The sequence below is a fragment of the Schistocerca serialis genome, chromosome 2 (genome assembly GCF_023864345.2).
Source record: "Schistocerca serialis cubense isolate TAMUIC-IGC-003099 chromosome 2, iqSchSeri2.2, whole genome shotgun sequence".
NCBI classification, from domain to species: domain Eukaryota; kingdom Metazoa; phylum Arthropoda; class Insecta; order Orthoptera; family Acrididae; genus Schistocerca; species Schistocerca serialis.
Genome location: NC_064639.1, coordinates 811,909,992 through 811,926,802, shown reverse-complemented (window position 1 = coordinate 811,926,802; position 16,811 = coordinate 811,909,992). Strand labels below are relative to the sequence as shown.

General features: G+C 42.5%; 1 protein-coding gene across 1 annotated transcript in view; it reads right to left on the bottom strand.

Annotated features, from left to right (window-relative positions):
* The window catches only part of LOC126456443 (agrin-like), a 36,046-nt gene extending 19,723 nt beyond the window's left edge, over positions 1 to 16,323 (bottom strand). The window contains exons 1-4 of the mRNA XM_050092193.1: positions 16,230 to 16,323; positions 9,821 to 9,955; positions 4,895 to 5,157; positions 2,181 to 2,345 (exon numbers count right to left, since the gene is read on the bottom strand). Coding sequence (XP_049948150.1) covers positions 2,181 to 2,345; positions 4,895 to 5,157; positions 9,821 to 9,826 — 434 coding nt within the window. The 5' untranslated portion in view covers positions 9,827 to 9,955; positions 16,230 to 16,323. The remainder of the gene's footprint in view (positions 1 to 2,180; positions 2,346 to 4,894; positions 5,158 to 9,820; positions 9,956 to 16,229) is intronic.
* Positions 16,324 to 16,811: the final 488 nt, after the last annotated feature.

The window sequence follows — 16,811 nt, the reverse complement described above, 5'->3', positions numbered from 1 at the left end:
TTTAGAAGCCAGGTGAATAGCTCGGCCACGATAGAAACTCGCCGCGGTCGCGGACAGCATAAGGAACTTCAACAAAACCACGACAGTGCTAAGATCGCACGTATCGGGCACGGACCCAATACGGAACGCCTTGGGATGTCCGCTACCTCAGAAGAGAGCCGCAACGGGCGCGGACCGAAGATGGAGCGCCTAGAGACTGATACTACCGCCAGAAATAGCCACAATGGGCGCGGACGGCATAGGGAGCGATACACCGCACAGGCGTAATTATGGGACAAGGTCAGCTCGTCATCGAGTTCTCAGGAAACACCTAATGAAAACACCGAATTACGACGTCAAAATATCGTGTTGGGAAGACGCGGATCACCGGCAGTACACCCAATTCTACGAGATGACAACTAATCGCCGGGAATGTCTTAGAAATTATAAGGAATTTATTGTACGTTGACTGTTACTGGAATTCTGTTTTATCGATATTCATTATGTAATCGAGTTCAAAATTAGGGATTAACACTGTCGACTATACCTGCAATACTTCCGCAGCTGTTAATACTGTCCAAATAAATGGGATACACATTTGAAGGAACTGCGCTGTAATGATTATTCTTTTTAAATGCAGTTACTATGACGAAAATAACGGTTTTTTAATAATTTTGCATGGTGTCACTATTTAATGGCATTCTGTATGATGAAACTGAGGGAGAAAATACTGGAAAAGGTTTGAACCCAAACCGCAGCGTGGTAGTCGTGTACCTTAGGCCCTACAATCGCGCGGCCGAATAGTGGTTAATGTTATGGGTGTAGAAGCTACGCATAACATTTAAGCATCGATTTTATCGGAAACTGGAGGTCATGGCACGAAAAGCCGTTTGCCAGGTTCTCAGGACAGGTCCCTCTACAACATATGTAAGACTTATCAAAGTCTGTGATTAACAGCTCTGATGGCCCTCTTGTAAGTCTCCTATACAACCCCCAGAGACCTGTGATCGGATTTGTGATACACTTTGTGTAACATTGTATACTAAAGAATGACTCACGTCCGTCAATACTAATGTGATTCAACAATTATGGCGAGAGAGATACTTTCTATATGAAGTTCCATATTAGACGGCGTAGCAAAACTGAAACGACGTTACTCGTATGTGGCAATTCCAAACTATACAACTGTTTAAATAACTTCGATTTACTCGTACTACAGTGAAATGCATACTCTGAAAATGTCTTCAGTTGCAATGAGATCGATTGGAACAATTAGAAGCGATGAAAGTAAATGATGGAGCGAAGTAAATGCAGTTTCAGCAAAGTACATGCAATTTCTGACAAGATTCTTTCGCATCTGCAAGCAGTTGAACGCTTCCCAAATAAGTTGGCTGCTTCCTATGACTCAGCTTTTAATGAGGTTGAAATAATCATCAGACACATAGTTCGCATCTTGGGATCAACATTTACACACGCTGCACTAGAAAATTTGATTCATACGCAAACCTCTACTCACATATCGTATGACTGATCGTATTTCTGGACAGCTACTTTTATTTTGTACCCGAGGTAGGGAATAACATCAGCTTTCTTTCACATGCTAAAGCTGTAAATGGTACTTCAAGAAGACGACAGTTCATTGGTATTGTCTTCACGGCTTTCTCCAAACTGGAACCTTGAACGGAGACGTGTTCTGAACAGCATTGGACGCTGGACTGAGAAATGTGATACACTTTTCCTGGTCTTCAAAAACCTTACGATGCTGGATTTAATTTTTCAGGCTAATTTGAAAACATGAGTTGGTCAAACGCTTAAGAAAGACACTGGTGTCCCAAAAGCCACCATGATCACTGTAGTTACGTCTGTTGCTGAAGATGTGTTGTAGAGAGAGTGATGATGTTTGAGTACAGGATACACGGAAATAAACTGATAAAGGAATAAACTTCTTAGTTAGAACGTAAGATCAACCACTACACATTCTACCACACCAATTACAAGTTATGTTACTGAATAGTGAAGTTACACCTCATCTTTTGCAGTTCAATGTATCCAGTAATGCGAGACGGCAGTGCGACATCGAATATCCCTTTATTTCTATGATTGTAGTGCACATGGTGACGTGATACTAATGCCTTTTCTACAGCGGATGTAGGCATCACATACAAAAGTATCAACAACAAACGAACAGAAGAACGACTTACGGCAGGCCTCCTATGTACAGCGGTAGATCCAGATTGAGCTCGTTTAATGGCGCTCCAGACATACCCGTTGCGGTGGGGCCGTCATCAAGCTGCAGTGTGCCCTCTCGGTCCATGTAGCTGACCTTCACCGAGTGCCACTGATTCAGAGTTATTCCGTTTGTAGTACTGCAAACAAAGGCACAATATCAGGAAGCGACACTGTAGCAAGCACAGGATACAGGTAGTTTTAGAGCAAAATGTTTCCTTATTTCAGTCTGTTAATTTTGCTGTCTTATATAACATACAATACCCGGCACTACAGTACATGGCACACCGATTTCTGATTACGTTACATTCTGAACTAGCCGTGTTTCTTAAATAATACAACGTAAGAACTCGCTGATATAACCTTTAAGTCATTAAAGCAGTGGCTAGCACACTGGACTCGCATTCCGGAGGACGACGGTTCAATCCCGCGTACGACCATACTGATTTAGGTTTTCCGTCATTTCCCTAAATCGCTCCAGCCAATGCCGGGATGGTTCCTTTGAAAGGGCACGGCCGAGTTCCTTCCCCGTCCTTCCCTAATCCGAAGAGACCGATGACCTCGCTGTCTGGTCTCCTCCCCCAAACAATCCAATCCAATCCATATCGTTATTCAGCAGAATTATTTTCAATAACAAAGGTAGACAAAAATAATTAATATCAGTCTGAAAGAAAGAATTATAATTTACAATATTTCCGTGAAACGTCCCCTTACAAAAATTAACCAGTTACTGAGCTGATAAACCTCTACGTTATTTGATTTTCAAACAGCTGAGGAAAACTGAATGTACTCAGACATTTCTCTCTTTACTTATTCTGATCATCACTAAACTGACACACAATATTTTTTTAACGCAACGCAATCTGACTTTCAATAATCCCTACAAAAGAATGGCCCTGACTAACAATAACCTATACCTTTCATGAATCACGTACCTCAAGAAAATCTTCGTTACTCAAACTACTGCAATACAGCGTGCGCCAATACTTCTAGCTGAATAAAAGATTCTGATATATAGTATTAGAAATTTACTCTTTCTGATGGACACACGTCCAGATCGTCGGCTCTCAAAATTCTGCCATCTCTCTCCTCACATCCACCACTGCTGGCGGCTCACCTCCAACTGCACAACGCTACGCGCTGTTCACATACAGCTGCCCAACGCTACAATAGCGAATATTCTAACAATGCAAACGAGCATAAAAACCTAAACAACAGCCTACTCAGCCTAGTTACAGCCGAAACAAATGAACCAACAATCACAAGTAAATGGTGTCGATCAGACCATGAGGATTTTCTTTTCTTTTTTTTTGTTGTTGTTTTGTTTTGATGAACAGCTATGTGGACAATGTTTTCATTTTTTTCATTTTAAGGACTTTTTCAGTAGCTATGTAACTCGAAACAAAGTCATTTTCTTTGTGGGTCTTAGCCATAAAATTTTGGATTTTTTTCACATTGCTTTACATTTTACTGATATGGCTCTTAATTACGGAGAATAGCAATTACGGATTAACTACAAAGGTTGCACTTAATATTAGGATTGATTTTAATACGACAGTGCTTCGTTACGTGCGGTACTGCTGTGAGTGGTATGGGCCTTCCTCCACCTTATAACGTCGTTTCCGAGCCAGGTATGGAGATGAAGGTGAAAACGCAAAGTTTATTGTGTAATCCAAATTAAAACGAAAATATTCAGTGTTTCGTTCAGTGTTTCGTCCATGATGTTACGATTATACAGTCTAAAAAGGGAGACATTCATAAATGCTTCAATAATGCCTTTTACAAAGAAATGTTGTAAAACTTTATAGTGTAAACTGCGTCGGCTGATAACGACAGTAAATTTTTGTAGACAATACAAATTCTAATCATAAATGCATTAAAATATGAGTGATAACTGACTATGATATCTATAAATAATTGCCACAAAACACTTCTCAGTACATTACTCTAGTTCATTGTTAATATAATATTCGCCTGGTATAGTTACAAGATCATCTACACAGTTTATCATATTTCTGTTATACCTCCAACTAAAACAGTCTACCTTAAAATGGAGAACTCTTTCCAGATCAACTACTAATCAAATGGTTCAAATGGCTCTGAGCACTATGGGACTTAACATCTGAGGTCATCAGTCCCTAGAACTTAGAACTACGTAAACTTAACTCACCTAAGGACATCACACACATCTATGCCCGAGGCAGGATTCGAACCTGCAACCGTAGCGGTCGCGCGGTTCCAGACTGAAGCGCCTAGAACCGCTCGGCCACAGCGGCCGGCAACTACTAATCCACACATGCTGTAGTCTGATGTAGATCTGTGAGTATTAGTTACTTATTATATCGATAATACGATTGCGATTAAGTTAAATCATGACAACAAGAAATGAAACGAAGGTTATATTTTGCTAGTTCAAGTCATTCATACATCAGTAACAAGACTCGGGAATAGTAGTACCTGCCTTCAGTTGGGATTATCTGTTAAAAGATCTAAAGCAGATGCGGTAAGTTCGACTGACACATAAACTTGATGAAGAGGCACAATTAACAATTGTATGCAAACTGATTCATATTCTTCTGTTTTCTCTTAATTAAATTTTACTACTTTTAAATAGAATTAATTTTTCTCATATTATGAATAAAACATTTGCTGTAAGTTTAAAAAGAAAAATGGTCAACTGTTTACCTACACTGTTTTTCCTGGACCACTGCCAAGTTCGAAGTGGAACTGCACGCAGCCACTGACAAGAACTAGGGCTATATAATCGCCCTTTCCATCCAGTCTTTGACCGCTGTACAAGAGCACACCATCCACCGCTCTTGTCAGAAACCACAGTTCCATAGCAAAAGCCTTGCCGACACCTTCCAGCCTAGGAAGCTCTATGAACGAGTTCCCATCAAATTCTGGCACAAATGCTTCCTGATTTTCGGCATCAACTGTGGAAGACAGGCCCTATAATTAAGTTAGATTCAGATGAGTATCACATACTGTACACAAAAATGTTTTTGAATACTAAGAAACAGAATTGTTTTACTGTAAGCTAATTGAGAGCAAGTTCAATAGTACAGATACTGAATAAAACATCCCATAATGGCAGAGAATTAAACTAACTCTTTCTTAGGAACTCAGTACTAATTAACTAATACGAAAGAGAGTTGTACACTATTGATGTTAAATACGGAAACGTATCCTCAACTGCTGAGAACATTCTTTATGATAAATGTCGATCGTTAAAACTACTGGCACATATCTAAATAGTACAGAAATACTTAAACAATACAAACCATAATTATATGCAATTTAACACTATCTAAATTATTACGTGTCAGAGGAGAGATTATTACTAACTACCACACAGTGGACAAGAAACAATAACGGAAACAGTAAAGGACACAGCAGTTACTGAAACGTAAGCGCCGTCAGGCTTGGCTAACCCTTGGATTGGTGACTGTTCAAGTCTGACGAGCGCTGTTAACAAGCAGAGTGCACTTCGCCGTAGCGATGCTAACTGAGGAGCTACTGACTGAGAAGTGGCTGCTCTGGTCACGGAAACGGACAACTAACACCATAGTGGTGTGCTGATAACATGCCGCCTTGTCCGCATACAGTAACGCCTTGGCCGAGGATGACACGCCAGTCGGTCGGTACCATTGGGCCTTTCAAGGCCTGATCGGACTGAGAGAGATGCGTTATCTGTCTCGTCATGTGAACCTCTGTTTCTGCTTCCGACACTTCAAAATCATATGTAGTGTATTTAACTCAGTAACCATCCACCGAATGTTCTACTCACAATAGACGCTCGCAAGTGAACGTTCCTGTCAGTAAACCAAGAACCGATGCTGTCTACGAGCGGAGCCTAGGATTGATCATCTCCAGTATTTCGGTCTAACATTACTCCATGTAATCGTTCACAGTCCGCATCGCAGTATCTCCGCCAAAATTACGGAGTGAAATACACTTAGGCTTCACATACGATGCCTTCATACTTTGGAAGGTAGGCGTTCAGCGATAACAAATAACGAGGCGCTTAATTCATCATACACTTTACTGCGTCAGCCGCTGTGATAACACTGCAGTACGCGATTACCAAGCTATACAGTTGAACAACAGTTAATACAAAGCTCTCGGTACTTCAGCCACGTCAAATCAGAGTTGAAACGTAAAGTTGAGAAGATAATTACCGTTGTTAGAGAATAAAAATCCGACCAAAAGTGTGTGCCTTGGCGTCAGCCTTGTTTGAAACAGATACATTTTGTGTGACTTGCGGGGGAGAGCAATCCTTTCAATTTAACACCATTTCGGCGACTCGAGTGACAATTCCGCTACCTAATATACCAAGCATCTTCTCATATGGCCGCTCTAGACATTTCCACCCAATAAAGGTCAGTTAGTCACTAGAATCGGACCCAGACCTCAGCATGAGATGCCAGTAACGACAGTCGCGTCTTCTTTTAGACAACGGTGGTGGATTATAGTTTTACTAGCAAGGGGCTTGCAACTGGTACCAGCTGTTCTTTTGTAGCGAATCGTAAAAGAATTACATTAAGTGTTTGTTAGCAAATTGGTCACTGTTGCACGAAATATGTTCGGCAATTAGTTCAACTGGTTCATTCTCAATCCTGACTTACTGATGCTGTACTCGAAGTGCCTGATATTAATAAGAAACATCAAAACGGAAATAATGCTTTATTAAGTGATCGCAGATGACTGTCACAAATAACATGTGCCTGCTTAGCAAGCCAGAATAAATTTGCGGGATAGGTTTATCAGAATTTGGATTTGATGGGGATGCTATTTTGAACGTTTTTCAACATGGAAGCAACTTCTCACAAAACTCCTGAAGTTTTAAAATGTCTATTTACACAACGAAATACAAGCAGTAGGTAATGTTTTCCTACTACATTTTGGTCACAACCGTAACTGGGGAACTCGCTCACTGGAATGAAACAGTATTTTTTTTTTTTTTACGAGAAAATCAGTTAAAGTAAAAGTACTTTCACGATGCGTGCTACTATAGTTGTATTTGACGTCAGTTCCAGGAACTCCAGCAGAGACCGACATACATTAATTACTTTCTTTGTCGTTACCATTATTTCTTCTCCCACGAACAATAATACGAAGTATGAATATGCATCGAAAACAGTCTTTTCAAAGAACTCCTGAAGGTTCAAAATAATACAAAAGACAAAGAGGTGCAATGGCACAGATGTACTCAACAACCATCAATGAATACTAGATTTCTTATGGGTAATTTGTTGGAGTTTATACTTTTCTCTCGGCCAGTTTCGATTGAAAAAAATCTACAATTTCATTTTGGCATCGTGGAATATTCCCGCTTCAGCTGTTATAGCTTCATGGAGTTCTGATAGAAAGCATCGCTGAATGTGGTCTTCAAAATGACGCGGTCTAAGGCGCTGCAGTCAAGGACTGTGCGGCTGGTCCCGGCGGAGGTTCGAGTCATCCCTCGGGCATGGATGTGTGTCTGTTTGTCCTTAGGATAATATAGGTTATGTAGTGTGTAAGCTTAGGGACTGATGACCTTAGCACAGCAGTTAAGTCACATAAGATTTCTGCCGGCCAGAGTGGCCGATCGGTTAAAGGCGCTACAGTCTAGAACCGCACGACCGCTACGGTCGCAGGTTCGAATCCTGCCTCGGGCATGGATGTGTGTGATGTCCTTAGGTTAGTTAGGTTTAAGTAGTTCTAAGTTCTAGGGGACTTATGACCACAGCAGTTGAGTCCATAGTGCTCAGAGCCATTTGAACCATTTGAACATAAGATTTCTCACACAGCTGAACATTTCAAAATGACTACCGTAATGGACGGCCGTTCCTAACAGAGAACTGCCACTGACTTTCTTTTGATGGAAAACTAGAACTTGGCAGATATTCATAGGTGCTTGCAGAATGTGAACGAAGACCTAGTAATAAACCAAAGCACGTTAGTCGTTGGGTGAAGCGTTTGTCATCAACGCAACAAGGTCACGCAAACCTGTTAGATCTCCCGCATGCTGCCCAACCGCACACAGATATGACTCCTGCAATGTTGGAACGTGCGGACACTCTTACTCGAGATGACCAACAGATCAAATTCAAACACGTCGCTGCACAACTGGACGTCGCTGCCCGTAGCGCCGACACAATGGTCCACCAGTCTGAGTACTCAAATACGTGTGCCCGCTGGTTTCTTGCCACCTAAAAGAAGACCATACAGGTCAACGAGTTTGGTCCAATGAAGGATGCACTCCGTGGGCAGCAGTTCGTGAATTATTGGGAGGTCATTGATGCAGCAAGACGTTGGCTCGACGTCGAACAGTAGAGTGGTATTGTGCGGGCTTGCAGGCCTTCCTAGTAAGGTGTCCTCAGGCCATCACATTCAATGGATATTATACTGAAAAATATGATTTTGTAGCCGAAAGAGTGGAGAATAATAGGGAGTACGGCGAATTGTTATCCTGAATAAAACCAACTCGATTCCAGAACAAGAATATGTTGCATACTTATTGAAAGCCCATTTGTTGGATCCGTGGAGCACTACTACCGTAATGTTAGGTTCCTCGCTGAAAATATTCTGAGTTTCTGTCTCTTCAATCCTGCCAGCGTCCAAATGTTTGAAAAAGTTCCTTCAGCCACAACAAGTGTAGTTTCCCTTTGGAAGATTTATATGTACGACCGAGTGAGTAGGCACAGTTGTTTAGACACTGGACCCACATTGAGGAAGAGTAAAGCCCCATACAGTCATCCAGATCAACGTTTCTGAAGTTTTCCCATCTTTTCCACCTTGGTCTCCTCCTTCGCCGTCTCTAAACACGTTGTTAATGACCGATCGCTAAACCCTAAACTTCTTTTTTCGTTATGTGAACTGTGGCCAGAATGTATGCATTCATTATACGAGTTACAACACTATGCAGCACTGCATTTGAAACTTCCTGGCAGATTAAAACTGTGTGCCCGACCGAGACTCCAACTCGGGACATTTGCCTTTCGCGGGCAAGAGCTCTACCAACTGCGCTACCCAAGCACGAATCACGCCCCGTCCTCACAGCTTTACTTCTGCCAGTACCTCGTCTCCTACCTTCCAAACTTTACAGAAGCTCTCATGTGAACCTTGCACAACTAGCACTCCTGAAAGCAAGGATATTGCGGAGACATACTGGCAGAAATAAAGCTGCGAGGACGGGGCATAAGTCGTGCTTGGGTAGCTCAGTTGGATAGCCGGCACGGTAGCTCAGCGTGTTCGGTTAGAGGGCTGCGTGCTCTCTGCAATAAAAAAAACCGAGTCAAGGAACCAACGATCAATTTGAACGGATGTCTTGTGACGTCCGCCCCGACCAAACGCAACGAACTATATCGAACAAAATGAGTAAAAAAAAAAAAAGTTGGTAGAGTAGTTGCCTCCGAAAGGCAGATGCCCAGAGTTTGAATCTCGGCCCGGCACACAGTTTTAATATGCCAGGAAGTTTCACATCAGCGCACACTCCGCTGCAGAGTGAAAATCTCATTCTGCAGCACTACATTTGCTTGAAAATACAGTTTCTTTTTCTCGACAGATGGATAATTAATAGTAATAGCAAGTTCTCTAATGTTAAAGATTCTTTAATTTGTTTAATACTCACAGTCATAGCAGGGAAGTTTTATGCTTGTCGGTCCACAGTTGCATGTAAAACCTCCTTCAGGTGACACTTCGCACCATGATCCAGCCACACAAGGGCTCCAAGCACATGAGTTGGTTTTGCTCTCACAGTACGGACCTGCAGAACACAGAAAACCAGTGTTTGACCGATATTGCAAAACTTTGAGGTACTTGATATTCTGTGATGCGGAATGAACAACTAAAAATTTCTTTACGGTAACACAATGTTTAGTATAGTGTATTATTACTTTCTGGTGCATAATTTAGTTATGCGTTTGGCGTTGCAGAGTTTAACGGTCGGTGGTGCAGTGGTATGAGGGCACACTGTCTGAAAACATTCTATAAATTCAAATAAGAATTTTATAAAACGTGATATATAAAGAGTGATTATAATTAAAGATAAACTTTCAGAACGCTGTAGAAATAACACCAATGGTCGGAATGACGTCAAATTACAACGGAATATTATCGGAGAAGGGGGAAAACGTGTGGTAGAAGAAAAAAATAGTGTGTGAATTGATCAATAGATGACGCTATATCTGTCAGAATACATAAACGAAACCATCTGTCATGGGCACGACCCAATGAAGTTGGTATAAACACGCCGGTTACACAGCTTTTCCTCCTTTCACGTCTGCGTCGTTCGCCATGACTGTCTCGATGCAGGATCGCGCTCTGCTTACAAAGCTGTATTATAAGAATTATGACTGTGCACTCTTCACTCTGCAGAAGTTCCGGACAATGAAGAATTTGAAAAAAGGTGTTGGTCCGGTAACTGCCGTGAGTCTGGAGAAAATGATTCAGAAATTCGAAAAGACGGGTTCTTTTGGTGTGTAACCTGGTAGAGGGAGGAAATACATGGATTTGACATCAGTGGAAGTAGTGGCCACAACAATGCAGGAGGAGACGAGTGGTGGTGTGCAAACGTGTAGTGCACGGAGAATTGCCCGAACACTGGACATACCCGAGAGCGCGGTGCGTAAAATACACGGAACATCCTTCTTCGCTATCCATTCAAAATCACCCATGTGCACGAGTCGCCTCCTGCTGACCTGCCAGCAAGAGAGACACAGAATTTCTTGCTCGCATGGAAGTGGACATTGATTGGCCTCGGAAGATTTTGGGGACAGACGAAGCACACTTTCATAAGACAGGATATGTCAATACACAGATTGTCGAATATGAGCAACGGAAAATCCACACGCAAATCAACCAGTACCACTTCATCCTGGAAAAGTCACTGTGTGATGCAGGTTTACGGCATCATTCATCAAAGGGCCCAATTTTTTTTTTAAGAGACAGGAGCTTCTGGTCCTGTTACCTGTACCGTCACTGGCAAGCGCTATGAGTGTCATTTGTGTAAAAATGTCATTCCAGCTCTCCAAAAGCGTGGATGTGTGAATGGGATCATGTTTATGCAAGATGGCCCACCTCCGCACATTGAAAATGCAGTTAAGCAGCTGCTGAAGCGCAATTTCAGAAATGGTAGAATTATCAGCCACTACTTCCTTACAACCTCATCATCCCGATCACCTGATCTTAATCCGTGTGGCTTCTGGCTGTAGGGCAATCTGAAAGATGTTGTGCCCAGTGTTCTGATTGCAAACTTAGCTACATTGAAGGCATGCACTGCGCAGCACATTCTGAAAGTGAACCTGGAAACACTTCGATCAGTTGTGGAACATGCTGTATCTCGATTTCAACTTTGAAATTAGTAATCCGATTTGATTTTGACTGATGCTTTTTATGTGGTTTTTGGTCTCAGGACAGTTAAAAACCGATGTGATTGATGCTGCTTTTTAGGCGGTTTTTTAGCCTCAGGACAATCAAACACCGATGTGAGTGATGCATTTTATGCTGTTTTTGTCCTCAGGACAATTAAAAACCGATTTTCCCATCCGATGTGGTATGACCTTGCCGTGGTGGATGGTTGTAACTATAAGTGTCACACCTGTACACCCATGCACTCTGAATAGTACAGTTTGTTTAACGACGAACGTACACCTTAGGCATTGTTGTATAATTCATTTGTCATTTGTAGTCGACCACTATTAAATAATGATGCTTTCAGCGCTTTCTATTGCTACATTTTGTAACTATTTATTTTTCTTCTCCCAAACGTTTCCCCCTTCTCCGATAATATTCCGTTTGTGTGTAATGTATCGTCTATCAAACTTTGTCTGTCAACTTGTGGAACACGCTATATAGCATGTTTTTTCGTGTGTTTAGACAGTTTGTGGTTTGGCATTGGTAATAACGTGTCCATTGAACGCTGTAGTGTAGTGTATATGCATTCCTATAGGCAATGTGCAAAAGCTGCGAATAATCCATTTCAATAGGAGCATAAACAGCGTGCAGTAGGAATGCTTGTCCTTTTTGCAGAGAACGCATTTGCAATGACTCTTCGTACTCACAGCGCACAGCACAACCACACAGATTTATTCTTCCTCAGTCTCCGACTCCTTATTCTAGAGTCATGAAAGTAGTGTAGCTATTTATACTTCATTCGATATTATCTTGGACCATGGTGAAATTGAATTAATTGAAACCAATTGTGAATCCGATCCTCAATGCCTGACAAAATAGTGAAGTACACACGAGGCATGCTCGGGAGGCAGTGCAACTTGGTATGTAAGTGATCAGAACTGCGTTACTCTAAGACAGATGAAACTACCACCAGAGTTTTAGTATTGTTGCTGTAATGTTTCTGCCACGCCTGGTAGGTGCATAAGCCGAATGAAGAGTGTCAGGTGTTGAGTGATCACTGTGAGGAACACAGAGATGCTACATACTCGTATGTGTCAGCGTTATCAGCCCGTGACAGAGTTTGAAAAGTGCGTCACTATGGGTTTCCTATTGACTGCCTGGTCGAATCACGAAATGTCCAGGTTAGAGGGACATTCGGATTTGACAGTGATCTGATGTTGCACTACATGGGAACTTGAGGGCAGTCATTCGTCGCCTTGGTTATGATTGACCACATCTGACCTCGACATCATGGACTCGTTCCGGGTATATTTTAGACGTGTGGCGTGTTGCCATATCTTGCTTGAAGAAGCATTACTGTCATTCTTATTCAGGGTTGTGCACAAAATCTGTCAATAATTTCAGTTTATGTAGCCGTTTGGAGGATAGTGTCAAATCGGTTCCATGATGTGCGTTCCTCTTACAGCGCACCAAACGCCGATTTTTTCGTCATGGAATGGTTGCTGACACAAAATATTAGGGTTCTCCGTTGCTCTGTACTTCGTGAATTCACGTGACCGGAAAGATGAAATTACCCTTAATCACTCATGATATAATGGAAAGTATCTAACAAACCATCGTTCATGTTATTCAAAAGCCACGTGCATTAATCTATACGTTTCAGACCGTCATCTTCCCGTAATTGCTACACAACCGTCAATCGATATAGCTTCATTCAAGACTTTTCAATATCCGCTGGCAACTCCACCTAAGTACATGCACCTTTTGGGACAGTTTATCTGTAGGCTACTTTGTGCTCTGAATAATTCTTCGGCGAATGTCTGCATTAACTTCTGGTATGCGAGCCGAGGGCATTATTTGTCGTATTACATTTTACACAGATCTTTATGTGCGCCAATTTTTGTCAAACTCTGTACTGCTATCTTTGCTGGTATTCCTCTGTCCTGACCCCGAAAATTTCACGAGTTTCCTTAATCGAACCTGTTTTCACATACGCTTCCACAATTTTAATTATCTCTTCTATCGAGAAAGTCATTTCGCAGACCGCAAAGAGAAACGTCTAACTTCGCTAATGAAATAAACTGCAACGCTGACAGAAGAATGCTAACAATCGATTATTGTATAAAACTGTCCGTTGTTGTAGCTGTTTATTTCAGAAGTCGAAATATTGTAATCGCATTTAGAGGGGAGGGGGGGGGGCTACTTTTAACAGCGTCACCCTGTATTTCACACCAGGCTTCGCAGTGAAGTGATTCTCTGAATGCAATCTGCTCGCACAGGGCGGCAGAGCACCTCACTACAGGCACATGCAGCATTCCCAGTGGGCAAGGACGCTCTGGATAAAGATAGTCTGGGACTTACTGAGAAAGCTATTCCCAGCAATATTAAGCGCAAATTTCACAGATTTTTCCTTGTGTTCAAATATCAGTGGGCGTAGTTTGCATATATTAACTTCCAGGACCTCTTGGAAATATCTTTTTCAACATAACGCCCCCCCCCCTTTACAAGGAATTCGATTAGTGGAAGCAGAAAATAGTAAATTCTGATAATGTAAGAGAATCGCTGAAAAATATTGTCTGCAAATGAATTTATCGAAACATCTGGGAGCTCGCAAAATCGAGAGTCAGTGGACAGACGCTGGCATGATCCAAGTGGTGCGGAAGAGAATCAAGTCGGAAGTGAATTATGATAAAGCTCTTTGCCAGTACGAGAAACATTGAAAGATTTCGCAAGTGCTTTCCCGTGGGCATGTGTGGAATTCTGCATACTCTTGTAACGTATTACTATGTTTACGACGTTTCTCATCGACCCATATACGTTATCTCGCATTTCCAGCTGCTTCTCTGACACAAATAATGATAAAAATTCAGAAATTCAGGGTCGCCACCAGCCCAAGCCCTTCCTAACCATTTAGAAGAAAACGGAGCTGGAAAATTATTATTTTAATTACTTTAATAATTTAATTACAAGTACGCAAATTTCTTTAAGCACCCAGATAAATAACACTCCATGTCGTGCATGAAGCAACTTGTTTAATTCAGGAATGGAAATCAGAGTAAGGGGGTAAGATCGACACGAAAGAAGTTATCTTTCACGTAAATTATTCATTGTAACTAAATATTTGGTTGCACATCCTAACTACACATAACTGGTGTCTGACTCGAAATATTTAAGTAAGAATTACGTGAGAATGAAACAGAGCACAATTTAACTGCAGCAAGAAGAAACACAGAAGACGGAGGTAGGAGACAATTATACTATCATCTCCTTTGCATTAATACCATAAAAATATCTAAGTGAGATTTGCATTACGAATCTACGCATGCTCTATTCTGGACAGAGGTTTAATCAATACACAAGGCTGTGCGATAATAATTTAACATACTGAGTCTGCTGCATGCAAACGGCCGAACTAGAGCACGTGGTGCATTCTGACTCAAACTGTTGTGCTGATTTGTAGAAAGCGCACGAAAGAGCAGATATTCTTGCAGAAATTGTAGCTCATTAAACAAGCAAACTCTTAAAATAAAGCCTATTGCAGTGCCGTGGTGAACCAGAAGGGTCATTGATTACCAAACACGTGGCACAAAATCGACACACAAAGACAAAAGCAATTTCCACAAAATATAAGATTAACAATCATAAAAAAAAATTACTCGCTTCACACGCTTCAGATAAGCTAAAGTTCTTAAGTATTTCACCAGTTAAACATAACGAAGTCCTAACTCAACCTGATTCCTAGCATCTTAAACCCCCGTTAAGAGCTACGATCCGTACTCACCAAGCGTTCACCGAAGAGTGCCCCTTTCTCTTTAGAGATTACCTAGCTCCCCGTGCAGCGGAAGCTACCAGAGGGGTAGCCCTCCGTCACCAACCTCACACACAAAAACAGCCTTCGACTAAGATGGGTAAACCTCTCTGTTCAGGTCTTGGAAAGCTAAGTTGGTCATCCTGTGCTCTCCTTTGAACGAGAAGCAACATCGTCTGCTCCCAGAAAACGATGACCAATTCAGCGATTCCCACAAAAAAACCGAAACCGACATTAAAACACACATATAATAATCAATAGGCCCTATTTGAGTGCTCAGTCTTTCTGGAAGAGTTCATGAAATGAGCTAAAATCAGATAGTAAAATGAATAGGTTGTACCGAATTCGACAAGCGTCTTATGAAACGACTTCACAGAGACGTTTCGCTCTGTTTAGCGAGCTTGTTAGGAAAGGACACAAAGTGAGTGACGATTGGCTAGGTAGGAGTGTTGGTTAACGAACAGGCTACAATATTCGCATGTTAATACTGAAAATGAAAACGTCGTTGTTCTTATGTGTCTTTTTTTCCTCTTTGGCATCCAACAGTTATCTTGTTTGCTGTATGGAGAAGATTATTAGCGAAGTTACTAGCACCTGGCTGGTGTGGTGAACATTTACCATTCTGGTGGTTGAAACAGAGAGGCTTTTTGAAGGGGAAATATTTTAACCCGCCTCGTTGTCAATGGAAAGTGGACGACCTTTTTTAGACGCTGTAGTGTAGCAACGCAGAAGATTAATCTGGATCTGCCGAAAAACGTTTCCGAATAAATTGTACGGAGCAATGCACCTGTAAATTTGTTTCGCGCGCCGCACATCCGTAATGGTGCGCGGATTGTGGCCGTTTCAGTTTCAGTTGGAGAGTGAGGGAGGCGATTACCTGTGAACTGCGGCGGGCAGTCGCAGTGGAAGGTGTCGTCGCCGGTGGGCGAGCAGGTGGCGGCGTTCTGGCAGGGCAGGTGGGCGCACGGGCTGCGGCCGCACTGGCGCACGCCGCTAGAGCGCAGCACGAGCGCGCCGCCCTCCTCCAGCACCACCGTCTGCTGGCCCAGCCGCAGTCGCCGCACGCACCCCACCAGCCCGCGGGCCGTGCCCACGTTCTCAAACACCCTGCAAGTACCCCTCATTAGCGCCGCTTGTTACTGCTGTTGTAGTGCTCACTTATTCAAGATACTCTGTGCAAGCCTCTTCTCTTCCGCCTAGGTACTGGAGCTGCCGAATACTACCGGTGTAAGGGGGTTGGATTGTTTGGGGGAGGAGACCAGACAGCGAGGTCATCGGTCTCATCGGATTAGCGAAGGACGGGTATGGAAGTCGGCCGTGCCCTTTCAAAGGAACCATCGCGGCATTTACCTGGAGCGATTTAGGGAAATCACCGAAAACCTAAATGAGGACGGCCGGACGCGGGATTGAACCGTCGCCCTCCCGACTGCGAGTCCGGTGTGCTAGCCACTGCGCCACC